Source organism: Bombus vancouverensis, chromosome 4 (genome assembly GCF_051014615.1).
Source record: "Bombus vancouverensis nearcticus chromosome 4, iyBomVanc1_principal, whole genome shotgun sequence".
Taxonomy (NCBI): Eukaryota; Metazoa; Arthropoda; class Insecta; order Hymenoptera; family Apidae; genus Bombus; species Bombus vancouverensis.
In genome coordinates this window covers 1,001,188-1,021,260 of record NC_134914.1, presented here as the reverse complement: position 1 = coordinate 1,021,260, position 20,073 = coordinate 1,001,188, and the positions used below count along the sequence as shown (strand labels likewise).

The 20,073-nt window shown below is 25.4% G+C and overlaps 2 protein-coding genes across 4 annotated transcripts; one reads left to right on the top strand and one right to left on the bottom strand.

Moving 5' to 3' along the window:
* Positions 1-1,469: 1,469 nt before the first annotated feature.
* Positions 1,470-10,539, top strand: Atg18a (Autophagy-related 18a). 3 transcript variants are annotated; one of them, XM_033342931.2, is made up of 11 exons: positions 1,471-1,874; positions 2,509-2,591; positions 2,803-2,969; positions 3,397-3,591; positions 3,657-3,773; positions 3,860-4,014; positions 4,097-4,270; positions 4,339-4,446; positions 5,114-5,217; positions 7,754-7,810; positions 9,728-10,538. In XM_033342931.2, exons 1-11 carry the CDS (start codon positions 1,738-1,740, stop codon positions 9,841-9,843), a joined length of 1,413 nt encoding a protein of 470 aa, XP_033198822.1. In that variant the 5' UTR covers positions 1,471-1,737; the 3' UTR covers positions 9,844-10,538. The 3 variants fall into 3 exon arrangements, with proteins under 3 accessions (XP_033198824.1, XP_033198822.1, XP_033198823.1); XM_033342933.2 differs by lacking the exons at positions 7,754-7,810; positions 9,728-10,538 and adding an exon at positions 5,443-5,595 and having other exon boundaries at positions 1,470-1,874; XM_033342932.2 differs by lacking the exon at positions 7,754-7,810 and having other exon boundaries at positions 9,728-10,539.
* Positions 10,540-13,176: 2,637 nt separating this feature from the next.
* On the bottom strand, positions 13,177-19,888 carry TER94 (transitional endoplasmic reticulum ATPase TER94). Its single transcript, XM_033342929.2, has 13 exons — positions 19,733-19,888; positions 18,149-18,505; positions 16,730-16,922; positions 16,422-16,656; positions 16,217-16,350; positions 15,897-16,145; positions 15,658-15,822; positions 14,786-14,908; positions 14,458-14,670; positions 14,085-14,393; positions 13,824-13,985; positions 13,552-13,706; positions 13,177-13,416 (listed from the first exon to the last, which is right to left on the bottom strand). Exons 1-13 carry the CDS (start codon positions 19,747-19,749, stop codon positions 13,326-13,328), a joined length of 2,403 nt encoding a protein of 800 aa, XP_033198820.1. The 5' UTR covers positions 19,750-19,888; the 3' UTR covers positions 13,177-13,325.
* Between the last annotated feature and the right edge of the window lie 185 nt (positions 19,889-20,073).

The window sequence follows — 20,073 nt, the reverse complement described above, 5'->3', positions numbered from 1 at the left end:
TAACCAATATGAAGGCCAATGAAGGCGATAGGATAGAAGCAGAAGAAAGAGTAAGAAGTAAGCATGTACATATGTATATAGATATTTATAAAAAGTATGTACCTAGATATAACTATCGAGTTACACTAGATCGCATTATTTTTCAATCCTTATTTACGTTCAACATTCTTACTAAATAGTAAATTTATATTCATATTACTTTGTTCATAAATTAAAATACTCGTAAACTTTTATGCGTATATGATAATTTATAAAATTATTAACAGATAGTAATAGGATAATGGAAAAGTAGTAGATTAGTAGATAATCTTTACAGTACAGTAGAGTAGTAGATATGTTATATATATCTAGTTTATGAAACATGACATCTGTATAAGATTATACTTAATATATATTAGTTAATGCTATATATAATAATGACATATGCACATACGTATTATTAGCTGATATTTTTTAATTATCCTTTTGAATAATCTTTTTTCGTAGTTTCATTTGGAATTTAATTAACTCGAATTAAGGTTCATATATATGAACCTTAGATATGTACTGAGTCTCTAGATCATTTTAATGAGATTAAATAATTATACAGATAATTATTTAATGGTTAGACAGTAATTCTTTTTCAGTATGTATATTTGTTTTGTATTAAGAGTCATAATTTAAGAAAGAAAGAATTCAAAAAGTAGTTTTTAACTTCAGTTTAAATTTTAAGTGTACTTTATATTTATAAAATAATTTCCTATTGCAAATTCTTTTTTAGCTTTTCTCGAGTGACTGATCTTTAAATGTAAATACATACATATAATCCATGTGAAAATGTAATAAGTATACTCTAATGTAAATTTCTTATTGAAGCCTAGCATTTTTTACTAATGATATTTTTTTTGGGGACAATATAATTGGAAAAAATACTTGAACGCTTTTTAGATTATTAAAAATTATCCGAAATCATATAAACAATTTGTTAATATAATAATAGAACCTTTGTCCTAAACATTTTATTTTTCATTTTTTTGGATATTTTTATATTATAAGTCCTTTAATTTATCATACCAAACGCGCGCGCGCGCGCATGCGCATGTGTAATTTATGTTAACACTGAAATACAAATTATACATATATATATATATGTGTGTGTATATATGTATTAATATTTATTTAATTTTGTATTTTAATAGCATGTTATAATTAAATATAATTCATAAATAACTGTTAATAAAGGAATGGAGGTATAGATATAAGTACAATATGTTTCCCTTATTAACATATTTATTGGTTTGTCGAGATATAAGAAATGATTTCATTAATATAATAATTACAAAATAAAGTTTATAATAAAGAACGACAGAAAAAGTATTATAACAGTGTTTAATTATTCGTATTAGTTGTCATGACAATAAAATGTATTAAATAAAATTTGATGTTTCAGTTTCGTCGTTCCGCCAGTTAGTCAGCTTAGTAGAGATTGTCAGCTGTTCGATATATGAAACATTGGTAGTATGAATCTGTACACTGCGTTGTATACATAGTCACTTGTAGGAATCGTCGACACCGAGTTCGACATCTGTTCACAAATCTTGTAGAAGCGTGCGCGTGCGTGTATTTGTATGAGCATACGTACAAGGAAAAAGAGAAACAGATAAAGAGAGGCAATAAAAATAAAGAGAGAAAAGGATATAAAAAGAAATTAAGAAAGAAGTGGATAAAGTGTTCTTACGCGGATCGTCCGTGCGATTTATGCAAAATCTCGTGCATAACGTGGATGTATTGACACAAGGATTAAAATACAGTATATCAGGACTAATGAACCTCGCAAATCAGACTACTGATCCTCAAAGTCGTGTTTTCTTTGTTAACTTCAATCAGGATTGCACGTAAGTGTCGCACCCTCGGTTGTGAAGTGAGGACGTCGTCCTTTGTTCCCTAACCTTATTGTTACTTCGTTACGAAGTGAAATTTGTTTCTTTAAAAACAAAATTAAGTATATATCCTGTGTATTAATATATCTTTGTTTCATCAATTACATAAAACATTCTGTACTTTGTGTATACCTACTGACGCGTACATATCTGGATTTCTTATAGTGTTTCTATTCGTCTGCGTTATTCATCTTCGTTTACTTATTATTGATGCGTATTATTGATGTAGTAGTCATTCATATCGATTACCTTACATATCACTGTTATAAAATGATTATGATCATAAAAATTTTTATATACCTAATGCCTTTTATCATTATCATGTTATTATCTTGGTTTCTCTGCCACTTTTAATTTGTCATCATTGTTTCAAGCTGCCTTGAAGAAAGAAGAATTATTTCCTTATTAATTAATCCGTTATTAATATATAATACTTTATATTTTACAATATCAGTATATTTGCAATAACTATTACTATACTAACTATTACTAATTGCTAATGCAATGTAATGTAATTTAAAAACTTGTTAATGTTTCAAAGCCCTGTAATCTTATTGATAATAGTCATTCTATATAAAATTCATTTCAGATCTTTGGCAGTAGGATCAAAGGCAGGCTACAAACTTTTTTCTTTAAGCTCTGTTGACCATCTTGAGAAAATATATGAAAATGGTAACAAATTTTTATATATTTAAAAATAAACATTGAAATTGTTTGTATATATTAGTCATATATACATGCATAGACAAGTATTTTATATTTTTAGAAGCCTTTAATTTAGAAATTATATTTTTTTAATGTATATTCTGTTATCTTTAGTATCTTTTACCATATCTCTTTACTAGATCATCTTTTCAATTATGTATCATTATGTAAACTACAGATACCGAAGACATATACATTGTTGAACGACTATTCAGCAGCAGTCTTGTGGCGGTAGTTAGTTTAAGATCGCCTCGTAAACTCAAAGTTTGTCACTTCAGGAAGGGCACTGAAATTTGCCATTATAGTTATTCTAATACTATTTTGGCTGTGAAATTGAATAGGGCAGTAAGTTTCATCATATTATAATAGCAGTTGTAAATGTATGATAGTATGATAATAGAAACTAGTTTATTTTATATTTTAATTTTAGTTCTTTTCATTGAAATAAATATTTTGTGGATGAAATTAAGTTTGTGTATTATCTCAAAGCTATAAATATATAAAGCTATGAAATAACATTTATTAAACTATTTTTGTAGAAATTAGTTTTAATCTTTTTTTTATTTAATATGAAGGAGACTTGAACATAAGAAACATGAACATTCTTGAAACAACTGATTTAAATGAGACTTCTCCTAAATAATATTAGTTATAGATAGATCAGATGTATCAAATATTTCTATAAACAAGTTTCTGTTAATAAAACGATATACATCATATTATCATAATCTTGTTAAATATATAGGAATTTTAAAGTAATATAAATTTACAGAGATTAGTGGTATGTCTGGAAGAATCATTATATATTCATAACATAAGAGACATGAAAGTGTTACACACAATTCGTGATACTCCACCTAATTTAGCAGGTCTGTGTACACTATCAATAAATAGTGATAATTGCTATTTAGCTTATCCAGGTTCAAACACAATTGGTGAAGTTCAAATATTTGATGCAATTAATCTTGTAAGTATTATAAAGATCTTAACAAAGATGGGGATTACACATTTAAATGTACTTTTTATTTTTAGCAAGCTAAAACTATGATTCCTGCACATGACAGCCCATTGGCAGCACTTGCATTTAGCCCTAATGGTACCAAAGTAGCTACTGCTTCCGAAAAGGGTACTGTAATTAGAGTTTTCCATGTAAGTTTAATTATTCATATGGCATTAATTATTTGATCAGTTCCTAAATTTAGATGCATTGCTGAAGGTTCTTTATATCTCTGAAGGTTCATGATGGTACAAAACTGTTTGAGTTTCGTCGTGGAGTTAAGCGATGCGTATCTATAAGCAGTCTTGCTTTTAGTGTGGACTCTATGTTTCTTTGTTGTTCAAGTAATACAGAAACAGTGCATATTTTCAAGTTGGAAGAACCGAAGGAAACGTATGTAATTTGTCATTATTTAACTTAATGCTACCATCAAATTTTCATTTTAACGATTCAAATTTTCTTTTACTATTATCAGATTGCGACAAACAACAGAAGAATCACAAACTTGGATGGGATACTTAACAAAGGCTGTATCTGCATCAGCTAATTATTTACCTTCACAAGTAACTGATGTTTTCAATCAAGGACGTGCCTTTGCTAGCGTCCATTTGCCATTTCAAGGATTAAAAAATGTTTGTGCCATCACAGTGTAAGTTTAATTAATAAATTACGTATGTAAACATATATACTTTTTCTAAAATGTATTTTATTATACAGCGTACATAAAGTACTTAGGTTGTTGGTGGCTAGTGCTGAGGGTTATTTGTATGTTTATAATTTGGACTCAACAGAAGGCGGAGATTGTACATTGCTTAAACAACATAGGTTTGTACTCTTACAATACAATATTTCTAATTTAATTCATATCTCATCAATAATTTTGATATTTAATTATTTTGTATTGTACATAACTTCTTGTGTATCATGCAGTGCAATTGCATTGCTTGTATTCTATAATCTGTCTGACTTAAATATATGCATGCTATTATTTTTTAACTATTGAAAATACGCACAAATTTTTCTAATTTACCATCTATCTAGTAGTTACAATTTTTTCTAGTATTTCCTTAAAAATCATTGTCTTATATATGATAATTTTCTCTAATAACTTAAATTTTTCTTACATCTACTCCCAGATCTTTCAAACTTTTCCTGAGTTTAACAAAATATATACTTTTTTTAAACAATTGAGTGTATTTACATGAAAATTAAATTTCTATAAATTATTTTAAATTAATTATTTAAAATTCTTTTATAGCATAAAATATATCTATATTTAATGTATGTTATAAGATTAGAATAACTATTCCTAAAATAAGTAAAGATATACTAAATAAATCAATCCATTGTGCTAAAAAACCTTATTGTAATAGACATAAAGTTATTACATTACAATGTACAATAAAATATTATTATTATTATATCATAAAATATCATTTAAATTTTCTAGTCATGTAAATAATGAGATATGAATAATAAATTACATTTATAGACTAGACGGTAAACGAGACGAAGCGGATTGTGCTAGTGCGTCTACAGCAGGATCTACAGAACCTCCTTCAGGAACTAATACTGCACGAATAGTACAAAATACAGGTATGGCAATATCATAAGTATTTAAACATATTAAAAATAATGTAGGTTTTACGATCGAGCGTGTTGACGATAAAGATATATCATTCATATGAAACTGACACATTAACATGACTATACTATAATATTATAAGATTCATTGAACTTTAATATTCGATTTAAATACTGATGAATTCTTATCTTGAAATCAAGAAATGCTTAAGAGTTTTTATTTTAAAATATTTACAGATTAAGTTTGGCTTGCCTTCTTTGTTTTTAAGACAAACGTACATGTATGGATACATTATAATTGCTGTAGAGGCAGTATTTACATGCACAAATTATAATTGTATATCATATTTTGTTAATGCATATGTGCATTTATTTGTACACAATGTGGTTCTTAGCTATATTTATGTTGTAATTAATATAACTGAAGTTTATTAAAGAAACTGTATATTTAAAGAAGTGAATATTATATTTATTTTTGACAATATAGATTTTGACATATTGTAGCATTTTATATTATACAGAATGTAAGAAGTTGAAATAATTTTACCATATACAAAAAAAAATATTCAGTATTTAGTTCCACTTTTACAAATTAAATACTACATTGGATATAACATATTAAAATCAAATTATATTTTTGTATATGCAGAAATGTATATAAATGAATATTGTAAAACATGATAAATATTTTTTTATATTCAGAATCATGACAAATTTTATTTTTTTAAATATTAAGATTAATGAACAATACAATATGATTCACAATCATTATGGAGAAATTATGAAGAAATTCATTTTATAATACTTTAATGAGTTATTAATGGAGATTATATTTTAATAACATTTATTATTACTTAACGTAATTTACTAAAATACATACATAAAGATTAATGTTCTTAATAATAGATATGCATAGTGTGTATATCTATGCATGGGTTACATATTAATATAAATTTGTAAAGTAATTATAATTATCATAGAATTGGTAATACATATTTTATTAATGTTATTTTTACATCAGATACAAATGAAAAATAAATAAGTGTTTAATGTACATAAATACATTCTTTTTCAAAATAAATACAATAAAGAGCATAACTAAATTAATAACAGAATTGTTTATAAACAATTATTATTTAACATAAAATTACAAAATATATAATTGAATAGAGAAATTAATACCATTTTGATTAGTATACTACAAAGGAATAATTTTAATTATTTCAAATTTTTCATTTTATCGAATGATAAAATAAATGTATGAAAACTCAGTTTTGTATTGAATAATATGCTTTTAAATTTGTAAGAGCATAATATTTTTGATAATGTGGAAAGAGTCTGTATATAGTACATATATACATATACTTTTAAATTAATCATTCAGTTCTATAATTATTAAGTTTTACTACATAAATTTAAAAATAATGATAAAATATATGAATTAGCTTTGTTAAATAACTTTCTTTTTATTACAAATTTACGATATTATTAAATTTTGTATTGTTTCCTAGAGAATACTAAAAGCAGTAACAAATGTTAAATATTAACAAATTATTCATCTTTCTGTTTATATTAATCTGGATGATTGGAATTTACATAATATAAATTACATTATGTTTACATAATATGTTTTTGGAGGTAATATTTGTAAATGTTTAATTAATAAGCTTTGTTTTTTGAATGTTGCCATATATATATATGTACATACATATCAGAGATGCACAAAATCAAAGATATTCTTAATTTTCAAGTTAAAAAAGTGATATAATAAAAATATATGATTCACATATACAATTGAATAATTGTTTAGTGTCTTAAAATTTTAGATTGTCTTGCTATGGAGACAAATGTATTTTTATAATGCTTTGTTTGCAAATAAAATTTTAAGTTTTCATTATTAATAAAAGTAATATATTAAGTTATCATAGTGAAATGAGATTACGCTAACTTTTGTATATACAAAATTAATTATATATTGCTCAATGTAAAACTGAGCTTTTCAATTCATGTTATTTATTTATAGATGTATATAGGACAAAAGTTTGAAACATTAAAAAATACAATTTTAACAATTAAGATTTAAGCAATTACAATTGTTATTAGTTTAATTATGCTTCCTTACTGTATGTAATTTAATTAGTTCTAGGATGTTGTTTTAGGTAATTTGAATTATGACATATTATAATCGTTAAAATATTATTAAGAAATATATCTATCAAATGATTAATTACAATTTTAGAAATATTGAGAACAATATGTCCTAACTCCTTTTAAATAAGATACTCATACAATGCTTTTAGGAAAAATGATGTTCTTAATTGCGTAATAAAATTAAATTATTCTTTTGTTTTATTATTTATTATAAATACTACTTATCTAATCTCTTGTGCTGACACTATTTATCATTTTTTATTATTTACTTTATATTTTCTCTTTCCTTGCTTCTAACCCCTCTTAAGTAAATAAGTAACTTCTTTAGGGGCTAAAGGGGGGCCCCAACAATTGACTTTACTTGATGTAATTTTTTTCTTTTTATTATCCACTGAAGCCTGCATAAATAGCTACGCGGGTGTGTTGCGCGGCCGCTCGCCAGACTCCATGTCAGGTACTGGTATATTCTCTATTCTGTCCCTCGCTTTTTTTCACTCTCATTCTCCATATACATTCTACTTAAAAATTCTTTTACTGTGGTTTTTCTGCTATAATTAATACTTTATCCTACATATTTTTTTGTATATGCAGTGAGGAAAAGAATGAGAGTAACATTGAGTAATTCTTAGATGGTTTGGGTGCTACATATTTTAAATGTATATTTACTAAAATTTAATAATCATAGTTTAAATATACTTATAACAATAAACACAATATTACGCTATTAAAGAGCAACTACTTACAAGCAATAATTAATATGCACTTGGGTATGTGTAGAATACTAAATTTTATTTTTCTGTAACTAAAACAAAATAAAAATCTGCATATCCGAATTTCATGTTTGCTATTATAATTTAATTCAATAATGAACTTCTCTTGATTATTAAAATACTTTGAATCATAATAATATAGTCAAGATATTTAAACATTCGAAATTAATAACCAAGAAAAAATAAATTTGCAAGTAATTACTTTATATTATAAGAAAGTAAAATACGCATTAAGATATTTTAAATGTATGAACGTATATTATTTTTAAAATATACAAGGTGTCCCACTCAACTCTGCCATCCTTAATTACTTTCTTATTTGTTATGAAACAAATAAATGTTTGGAAAGGAACATTATTGTATTCTAGAATGGAAATTAAGCTCTGAGAGTGAAAATCATCTCAAGTCATATTTTACTAATAGTAACGTTTTTCTTTTTTAAACGGAATGGCTTATTTTTTTGTTTATTATTAAAAAGTTGAGATTAAAATGCGTCACATATCATGATCTTGAAATAACCTGGGCAGAAAATTTTCTAAGTAGATAATTGAGGTGGAAGCTCAAATGAATTACAGAAACAAAATGAACAGTTTAATCGCATTCTTTATTATTTTAATGTGCTAAAGCGCATGATTAATGATATTGTATATAGTAATGTTCAGGTTTCTGAGGTGAAAGTGCGTATTTCCAACATCATATGTGTAAGCATATCTCTGGATACAGTAAAAAGAGTTGGGTCTGCATTAGTTCTACATCTAAATAAATATATTGAGTTTGAAAAAAGAATAAATAATACGACTAAAATGCTTATATTTTGCTTCTGTAATTCATTATCCATGAGCTTTCACCTCAATTATTTAAGTAGGAAATCTTCGGGTCATTTGAAGGTCATAGTATGGGATATGCTTGGGTGCATTTTGATCTCATCTTTTTAATGGTAAACAAAAAACAAGTTCTTTCGTAAACAAAAACATTATTAGTAAAATCTCAGAAGATGTGATTTGCAGATGATTTTCACGCTCATAGCCTAATTTCTCTTCTAAAATACAATAATTTTCTGTTGAAACATTTTTTTGTTGGGTGACAAATAAGAAAATAATTAAGGTGGAGTTAGGTGAGGCATCCTGATATAAACTATATTTCAATGAATGAAATGTGTATATGCATATATAAGTTAAATTTTGTTTTATTAGAAATAAAATTATTAATTACATTTCTAATTATATTTGTATCACAATATTAGGAAATAATATAAATAAGTAAAATATTAATAATTTTGAAGAACAGATAAATTTCTCTGATTTATTGTGGAAGATATTTCTTGTAAATTAATGTTAATGAGTCTTTTAATTATTAACATTCATTAACAAATGTTGCAACCACATTTCAAAAAAATAATAAAAACAATGATAATTGAAATATTTTTCCGTTATATTTAGTTTTCTGTTGATAAATATTGAAAATTTTTTGATGAAATCTGATATGAAAAATATGTCATGTATCATTGAATTCCAATTTCATACATCTTTATCGTTACATCCGCTTAAAATGGTTGTTAATTTGAATATTTATGATCGAAATAAATAAATGGATTTTTATAGAGTCAGAAAAGTATCACGAGATGATAGCAGCAACTGAGAGTCCACCAGGCTTTTCGGGTTCCTTCCGTTTGAAAGATGATGCTGAATTTCCACCTGTTACGCAAAGGACGGATTGAGTGTAATAATTGAGGCATATCAAAAATTAAGAGGATGAATTATATCTAACAGTGATTAAAATTAGAACACTGAATACAGGTTAACTATGAATCTACAATCATAGCTAATGTTGCAAATTCAGGAAAGCAACAAATTCTTTTTTAATGCAAATATTATAAAGAAACAGTGATGAATTTGTATAAGTTATATAAATACTAAAGCTATCATATACCTAGATATTCATATCGTATCAAAAGTTAATAACTTGAAAGAATTCTTATGATACTTTTAGTTTCAGTTTTTCAAGTCAGTATTTTATATTAGAATCTTATTATCATCAAAGAGCATGCAGTTGATTTTAGAAAGTTTAGTAATTTAATGATGGTTACTGCAATGCTTAAAAGAAAATACATTGAAAAAATTCAAGGTGTAATATGCTTGAAAATATTTAGCAAAAGTGTTTAACATAAAATTATGTGAAACAACGTAGACATTTAAGTATTTTTAATATGAATTATTAAAACAATGTTTATAACAAGATACTACATACATTAGACATGCAAAACCATTTTTTTGAGTACATAATATTCTTATTGAATGTTTTGTACTTATTTTTATTGAATTACTGTATTTTGTAATTATATATTGTCATATTCTGTGTGTTCAGTGACTAATAAAACAACCTCTTATTCTTTTAAGAAATATTATAAATTGACGTTTTGGGGAAAGTATAATACTTACATGTTTTTAACAAACTTGTCCATGAATATTTTTCAAAAATGGAATATTCTGAAAATACTTGTGATAACATATTTCATATTTTCTTTATATATGAAATACTTCATATAATGCGAATGTGAAAAATAGATTTATATAAACAGTTATATATAAAATGAAATGAATTTCATTATATTTGAATTTTTATTCAAGTTAAAATTATTTTGAACATAAAATATTTACAATGCGTATGAAAACATCTTTTAAGAAATATTATAATTAAATATCATTTATTAAACCAAGACATTGAAAAAATTTTATTTTCTTTTCAATTATCGTATTTTATTCAGTGTATAATAATGCAATTGTTATATATTTAGTATGTTTTCAATAGTCTCGTTTATCAAAAAATTGAATGGATTCCATTATTTTTCATGTTTTTCTTAAAGTAAAATATCTAATTGAAAATATTTTATCAGTTTGTTTAAATATTGATTATGTGGTTTGTAATTTTTCTATATATAGTATCAATCAATTTTTAAATTTATTATAACCTTATATGTATTATGCAAAATGAAAGATTGTGGCATTTCTGAAGGTATATTATAAATTCCAAGTAGTTTTCCTATATTGTGTTAGTTTTATGACGTTTTTTTTGTTATATTATCAATTCCACTTATATATTTCCGCACTTTGCTTGCTCTCTTTATATTTATTCTAAACTTGATATTTGTCTTTACTTTTAAATGTTTAAAATAATAGAATAAAGCAAAATTCAGGATGTTATATTTACATATTTGTAATTAAAAATTTTTATATGATACAGATCTTGTGTTGTCTGTTATCCTTGTTATTTCATTTATTTTCAGTATGAACTGTTTTAATTCGTTTGATACATTCACATTTCAAGTCTAAAATAATATTATATACTGTTTCTATGACTTTACATGTTTGTTTATAATTTTGAAAATACATAAGCAATAAAATTTTGTTCTCATTTTATAATATATGCTTTAATTTAAGGACGCAGACAACATCGTTATTTAAAACAGTAATATTATTTTAAAAAATATGATCTATGATCTATGTAATTATTACTTCAAATACTGTAGACCCATAATGTCTTTCGGTGCTTTTGTATGAACGTAATGTCTTGTTTAGTAAATAATTTAACTTTTATAAAAATAAGTAATGTTAAAAACAAGTGTACATACGCATATATAATAAATTTTTAAGTACTGACATTGCATATAAAACTTCTTACGAATATATGTAATTATAATGATGCATTGCTTTTAATTATGAAAACATTCAATCTTCCTAAATTTTGTGCGTTATAAAACAATTATATTATTGAACATAATAATAAACTTTTATACAATAAACTATTATTCTATTATAATATTCTTTATTCATTTTACATAATATATTTAATGCAACTTTAATGCTTTGTAAAGATGTAATGATTCCATTAGAAATATTAAGAGGTTGGGAAATTTTATAACAATAATATATAGATATACTTTTAGAGAATGAAAATAAAAAATGTTAAATGAAATAAAAAAGTATGTAAAGCGTGAATTAATCTAACTTGCAAATATCTAATGTAATGCAAGATATAATAATATACTATTTAAAAAGTGGTTTAATTTTTGCTTTTTCTTCTTTTCAATGTGCATACAAATATTTTAATAAATATTCATAAAAATGTGTACCCACAAATTTAAGTTAATTAGAGTTTAAAATGTAGCATTTTGTAATAACTTGTGATAAAATTTGTAAGTGCTGCATAAATAAATAATAAATAATTGGAACTATCAATAGTTTCAGAATTATATATGTAAAAATAAATAATATACTTGCAAATACGTAATGTAAAGGTAAGTAATGTATATCAGAAAATTTTAATTGCTTAATTAAAGAACTTCAACTTTTATAAAGTTATGAGAACTATGATAAAAATGAATGAATATATATATATATATGAATATATGAATAATGAAGTTAACACTTTATTCTAAAATGAAAGGTTTTAAGAGATTCTTTGGTAATTTGTAAATAAATTTACTACTACAAGCAGACTGTAAATTCACCAATACACATCACCAGTTCCAACAATTTCACTGACATTGCTTAAACTCTCACATTACTGTAATCTCAGAGTGTGAACAATGAAATGTAGTTAAATACAGCGACAACGTAGCAAAAGAGTCTATCTCTAAGTCAAGTTGAAAAAATATATAACACTGTTATAGAATCAGAATTATGTTTTTATGTGAATAACCCAAATATAAAATTACATAGAAAAACTTATGAACAACGGAAAATTCGTATATTTCTATGCAATATATATACAAAATAACGTATGAGATTAGGGTAGTTTATATACGTATAAAGTAATAATCAACGAATTACATTTCTATATATAATATGTATATATCTATACATATAAAATGAAATTAAATTTATATTATCTTAGTAGTACAATATAATTTTCGCAATTTTATATTTTTTCTTGTGTAATTTGAATATAAAAAAATGTTCTTTTATTACACTTATATCGTTAGTTTAGCTTAATTAAAATTTACCCTAATTACATACGTAAAATTGCATATACTAACACAGAATAATTGGTATTGAATTAGATTCATGTATTTTTGTATTATCAATTTCTTAGAATTACTTTTCTGTAAAATTTGTGTTTATAAACACAAAGTATTTCCTGCAGAATAGACAGGCCCTTTTGTCGCATGCTCACTGTAATGAGGTACACAGACATGAAGACTTAGCTGTAAAGATCATCATCTCCATCATCTTGGAAGGTTTGATCACCCTGTGTTGTATCTTGAGTACCGCTTGCTCCGCTTTGCGGAAATCTACAAAGATTTAAAATTTACTTTAGAGCAAATACAATCTAACATATTAGATAGAATATGTAATTACAGGCATACGCTTTGCCATTGTTTTCATACATTAATTTAAAAAATATTTGAACGATTTATGTATTTTACCTAAAGTTACTTCCAAATCCACGAGACTGTTGAAGCGTCTGCGCAAACATTTCATATTTTCTAATATCGTTATCAGATACAGAACGTCGTGCAAATCTCATTGCTTCTTCAAAATGAGCTCTAGTTATCTCTGGTACAGGATCATCTTCATCCATCTATAATATCATATATAAAATTATCAATAACAAGTATGAAACTGATTAAAATGTGTAATAATATATAATATAATAATATAAATTATATATGTAACATTAAAACATTTAGATACTCACGTCCATAGATGCTGATGGATTACTAGCACGTTCTTTTTCTCTTCGAATCTCAGTTTCAATGCTTTGTCTAATAGCAAGTTTGCATGCACGCTGACAAATTTCTGTTATATCAGCACCCGAAAAACCATGTGTTACTTTAGCTATGTAGCTCAAATCTACATCCTATAACACAAATATTAATGATATGATTAGGCAACTAGGACGCATTGAAGCAAAATGTAGAATATTACTAGAGATACAAATGTATTTAATTTTCTCTACCTTCGCTACAGGTGATTTTCGAAGGTTAGCTCTAAAAATCGCTTCTCGAGACTTTTCATCTGGTAATGGTATATAAATCAGCTGATCTAATCTGCCAGGTCGTAGAATAGCGGGATCAATAATATCAGGACGATTAGTAGCTCCTATGATAAATACATTTTTCTTTGCGCCCATACCATCCATTTCTGTCAAAATTTGATTTATCACGCGGTCTGCTGCTCCACCAGCATCCCCCAGTGTACCACCACGAGATTTGGCGATAGAATCGAGTTCATCAAAGAATAATACACAAGGAGCTGCGGCTCTTGCCTATAAATATGATTATAATAAATAAAATAATTGTGTTTTATGTTTTTGAATTTAAATTACTTACTTTATCAAAAACATCTCTGACATTCGCCTCAGATTCACCAAACCACATTGTTAATAATTCTGGACCCTTTACAGAAATAAAATTTGCTTGACATTCATTAGCTATTGCTTTAGCCAGTAATGTTTTACCACAACCAGGGGGTCCATAAAATAATACACCTCTGGATGGTTGCATACCAAATTTTAAGAATTTATCTGGATGTTCAACTGGATACTAGATAACAAAGGAAACATACTTTAATCTCATAATTTTATTGTATAGCTATAATATTTATTTAGTATTTAGTCTAGTTTATTATTTATAGTAGTTTACTTAGCAATTTTCTTACCTGTACCAACTCCTGTAATTCCATTTTAACATTTTGTAAACCTCCAATATCATCCCATGTCACAGTTGGAACTTCTACAATAGTTTCTCGCAAAGCACTTGGACTACTCTTAGTCATAGCATACTAAAGTAAAAATATAAAATTATTTATAATATTGTAAATTATAACATTGTTTATATTGTACAATACGTTTATAAATTTAATTTAATTTCTCAGATACGACAATATTTACAGTATTTATGAATGTCTTTCAATTTCAATGTCATTACAGTGCAGTCGTCACTATTTGAATATCACTATTAATTTCAAATTAATTTTCGAAAACTTAACAATATTATAGTTGCTAAGACTAAACTAATCATTGAAATAAGAAAACGAATTTGGATAGCTTTATTGTTAAGATCAAATAAACAGAAGAATTTTTCAAAACTAACGACTAAACTGCAGATCTTTATACATTTATGGGAAATTTAAAAATGTAAAAATGCACATATCTTGTATAATGTGCAAAAATAAATAAAATATCTAAAGTATAATATTTTGCACAATATTTAGTAGATAAAACAATCTTCTATTTAGGTTCAATTTTTTAAATTACGTCTATGAAAATATAAATGTGCATAAATATCTACAATTTACTGATAACTATGTAGCAATAACAGGAAGTCTGGAGAAAACATATGATTGGAGAAATAGTTCAGCAAGATCCCTTTTGCATATCCTTATGGTTATAAATAAAACTAATAATAATACATAGAAAATAAGAAGATTTATAGTAAATTTCAGAGTAAATTCATAGTAAACATACTGATATACGTATAGTCAATCATATACTGATTGGATCGAAAAAGTTTCATGCATGAGGTAATTACCTTGAAATTATCCATAGTAACGGCAAGGGAAGATAAAACTTCAGCATCTATATGTTCTTCTTCCAAGTCAATGAGATCCATTTTCTCACGGATTTGTTGTAATGCTGCCTCAGAGCATAATGAAGCCAAATCAGCTCCTACATGCCCATGTGTTTCCGCTGCAATCTAAACGATTGCATTAATTCAGTAAATACTATTAAAATAAACAATTTAATAACTTCAAACTTAATTATATAAACCTCTTCTAATTCAACATCATCTGCAAGTTTCATGTTTTTCGTATGAATTCGTAAAATTTCTAAACGACCAGTAGCATCAGGTATTCCAATATCAATTTCTTTATCAAAACGACCAAAACGCCGCAATGCAGGATCAATGCTGTTAGGTCGATTAGTAGCAGCCATTACAATAACATGGGAACTTTGTTTCATGCCATCCATTAAAGTCAACAACTGAGACACTATACGTCTTTCTACTTCTCCATGAGTCTAGATGGAAAAGAACATATAAATCATACATTCAATTTGTAAGTGTATAAAATAAGATGAATAATAAAAACCTTTTCCCTTTTTGGAGCAATGGCATCAAGTTCATCAATGAAAATTATAGCTGGTGAATTTTTTTCAGCCTCTTCAAATGCTTTTCTTAAATTACTTTCTGACTCTCCCGCAAGTTTACTCATAATCTCAGGACCTTTCAATATATCAAATTGAGTAACATTCTAAAATAAAAAAATATTATACTATATTTAAAGACTAACATACCATTGATAAGAAAGAAAAATGCTCCTGTTTCATTTGCAACAGCTCGAGCAATAAGGGTCTTTCCTGTGCCTGGCGGGCCATATAAAAGAATACCACGAGGTGGTTTAACGCCAATAACTTTAAACAAAGATGGATGCCTTAAAGGTAATTCTACCATTTCTTTAATTTGAGCTAATTGTTTGCGAACACCACCAATATCATCGTAACCTACAGCATTTAAAGCCTCTTCTTCCTCCTACAATGTTTTTACATATTTATATTACGATATAAAGAAATAAATACTTGTTGAAAGATTATACTGAACTGACCTCCCTCTTAATAGCATCACCTTCACAATGAATAATTGTATCAGGAGCTACAATACAAAATGGCCCAGGATCTGTTTCTACTACTTTAAATTCTACAACACGCATACCACCACGTACAATAAAATTATCATCTTTATGAACAGGACGATAAGCTTCTAAGAAGTATGGTTTTAAATATACTTCAAATAAGTTTCTATAACAAAAAAGTAAGTTACTTTATAATTAAACTTTATGTATATCTAAAAAGAAGTAATGATTAATTAAAATATAATATTAAATTACCAATAATGTGAATTTCCTTTTTACTTTTTTATGTACACAGAACACATTACACTCTATTTACACATCTATTAGAAAGTCTAAATATAAATATATTTTTTAACCCCTTCAAGTACATATATAAGTATATATATATATATATAAAAATATACATATGGTCTTTAGAACATAAGGTAATTTGTATTGATATTTACATTATACATTAAAACAGGGTGTTTGCATACATATATAATTAATATCATTTTGTATTAATTAAAATCATTTTACTTTATTCACAAATGCTCCCAGTTTTAAAGTTGTTATTGTGTAAGGGAATTACCTAAATGTATCAACCACCTTTGTTATGTGTTCTGTGTTATACTTGATTTATATGAATTTAAAATAATAATACATTTTTGACAAAAAATATTAACATAATAAGTATTAAATATGAAGTATTTAATGAACTGAAAGCATAAATATATAAAAGGTTGGTAATGATATGATTACATTATATATTGGTATAGACAACTATCTTAATATTGCATATTGTAATGGTGTACCTTCTATAAACTGAACATTATATTATATTTTTTATATCACATATTTTCAAACATATCTGTTGTAATAAATATATATTAAATATATACTTTTTATCATAATATTAAATTTTTAACTATATTAAAAACTAATTTTTTAAATTAATTGAGGAAAATAAGTGAAAGTAAGTAGCCATATTTTGCCTAACTTTAATATAATTTTACTTCGATTTATAAAATTTATTGTTTCGATTAGCATGCAATGCCAAAATACTAGAATATATGCACCTCTGCTTTCAGGTTAAACTAAAAAAAGTATTGATTTCATTTCATTTGTTACTTTATATGTAATTATTTTATGTATCTTAAATATTAGTTGGAAAGATGTAAAATATACCTAATGTTATTTTGACTAGAGCAATTATTACATTAGGTACATTTTGTATCTTTATATATGTAAAACAAAAAGACAATAATAACGAGTAAATAATAAAATAATTTTGAATATCAAAATTACATGTCATTTAAAATTAACTCATTATTTAAAAATATGATATAGTTAAAATTAAAATTAAAATATGAAAAATATATTTTTCATTTTTGTAAAAAAGCTATTGATTACCCTGTAAGACCAGTTACTGTATCATCCATTGGTAGTACGTGAATGCGTTTTCCATATTTAACTTCTGGACATGCTTGTACAGAAACAACATCACTTAAACGTACACGCAAATTATTTCTTATAACACGGTTCATGCGAATTTTTTCATCAGGGCATGTATCGTCAGAAAGAACAATGCACACAGTTTCTTTGCGTCTTTTTCCTTTCAACAATACTGTATCTCCTCGGAAAAGTTGCAATTCATCCATTTTTGCTTGAGAAAGAGCTACTACAGAATTGTCATCTGCAATAGCTTCATCCACTAATAATCTATTTGGTTTGTCCTTCTTTCGAAGAATTGCTGTCGCCAAATCTTCACTGTTATAACACAAGGCATTTGATTAATTTCAACAAAGAGATATGAATCATTAAATAAAATATATATAATGCTGATAAATAAAAAATAATTTTAATTTATGACTAAACTATTTTAGTTTTTATCTACCAATTTAATCTATTAAAGTTAATGTCTTTATGTCATTTATATAATGCCTACATAACCACTTAAGTTGTACTATAAACATAATAATCTTAATGTTTCATTTATTTTTGTTACTAACAAGCATAACTTTCTTAACACATAATATGTTTCCTTATGATATATATTTTATTTATTACTATTTTATGATAACATATAATATATATGATATATATATATTTATATATTACATATTTAATGAATTATCATTATATATGAATAATTAAGAAATTAATTTCGATATTATAATCTATTTACATTAAACTATGTATTTTTATCATAAATATATAAATATATATGCATTATGATTAATATTGTTATACTTCAAAAATACTTTTGTACTCTATAAAATTTAATAATAATAATTTAACATGTTTTTCCCTTAATTTTAATTTTTGATAGAAAATATAGGCGTCTTCAAACTTTTGTTTTTATACATAGAATAAATAATAGACATTTTACATATACAAGATATTCGTTAAACATATAAAAAATAATTTGTAAAATTTTTCATTTATAGTGTGAATAAGATCGTATATGATAATCATATAAAATGTAATTAAAAAATTAATGTATTTAGTTTTTAAAACTGAACATATGATGTTTACGTAGTTTTGTGTTATACTTATCTCTTGAAACTAAATAGAAGTAAAATTATATAGCTTTTATTTTTACTAAGAATTCTTTATAAGATCAAAAAATATCATAGTAAGAAATAAATATCAGTATCAGCAAAATTCCTTTGTCATGTTCGGTATAGTATTCGGCCATGAACAGTCGGCACACAAAAATGATAAGCGCGATTTTTGTCATTACAGGTTGTTGCCATAAGAAAAATTGCAGTTTATACTGAATGATTAATTTTTATAGAAGAAAATTTAATAGATATCATTTATTTTCATAAGAATCTATAAAAAGACGCGTTGCGTCGACATGATGACAACGTAAAATTGGAAGCATGGATACAATTTATTTGTATACTTTATGTTTGAACATTGAAGTATTAAAATTATATCATTACAAATATTATTTTATTAAAGAGTTTTTTTTTTGTTAAAATGTCTTACCTTTTTGGTTCGCCCATTATTCTGTTGATTTCAACGCAAAAGAAAATGCACACGTAATGAGGAGAACTTGATATCGCACACGTACAAGTCAGCTACACCTATAGCCGATCCAATGAACATTCTCATTTGAACTTTCATGGCTTGCATTGGACTCCCCTATTGTTGAAGCAAAAGCTGAAGGCAAATTTACAATAGACAAATAGATTTGCCATTTTAAAATATCTTATTGGCTACGGAGTCTTTAAACTATCGTTACTTATCGTAATTTTCAGTTCTTAATTTTGATTATTTAATTAATTATATTTTACTACAGACATTCTAAGAAATTTTAATATAAATCA

Bases quoted from the DNA above. Each gene is read 5' to 3' on its own strand.
- Atg18a (XM_033342931.2), top strand. From the start codon at position 1,738: ATGCAAAATCTCGTGCATAACGTGGATGTATTGACACAAGGATTAAAA. The intron at 1,875-2,508 runs GTAAGTGTCGCA...AATTCATTTCAG, and splicing joins AACTTCAATCAGGATTGCAC to ATCTTTGGCAGTAGGATCAA. The intron at 4,271-4,338 runs GTAAGTTTAATT...TTTATTATACAG, and splicing joins AATGTTTGTGCCATCACAGT to CGTACATAAAGTACTTAGGT.
- TER94 (XM_033342929.2), bottom strand. The intron at 16,657-16,729 runs GTCAGTTCAGTA...AAAACATTGTAG, and splicing joins GTGATGCTATTAAGAGGGAG to GAGGAAGAAGAGGCTTTAAA. The intron at 15,823-15,896 runs GTTTATATAATT...GCAATCGTTTAG, and splicing joins ATGATGTTGAATTAGAAGAG to ATTGCAGCGGAAACACATGG.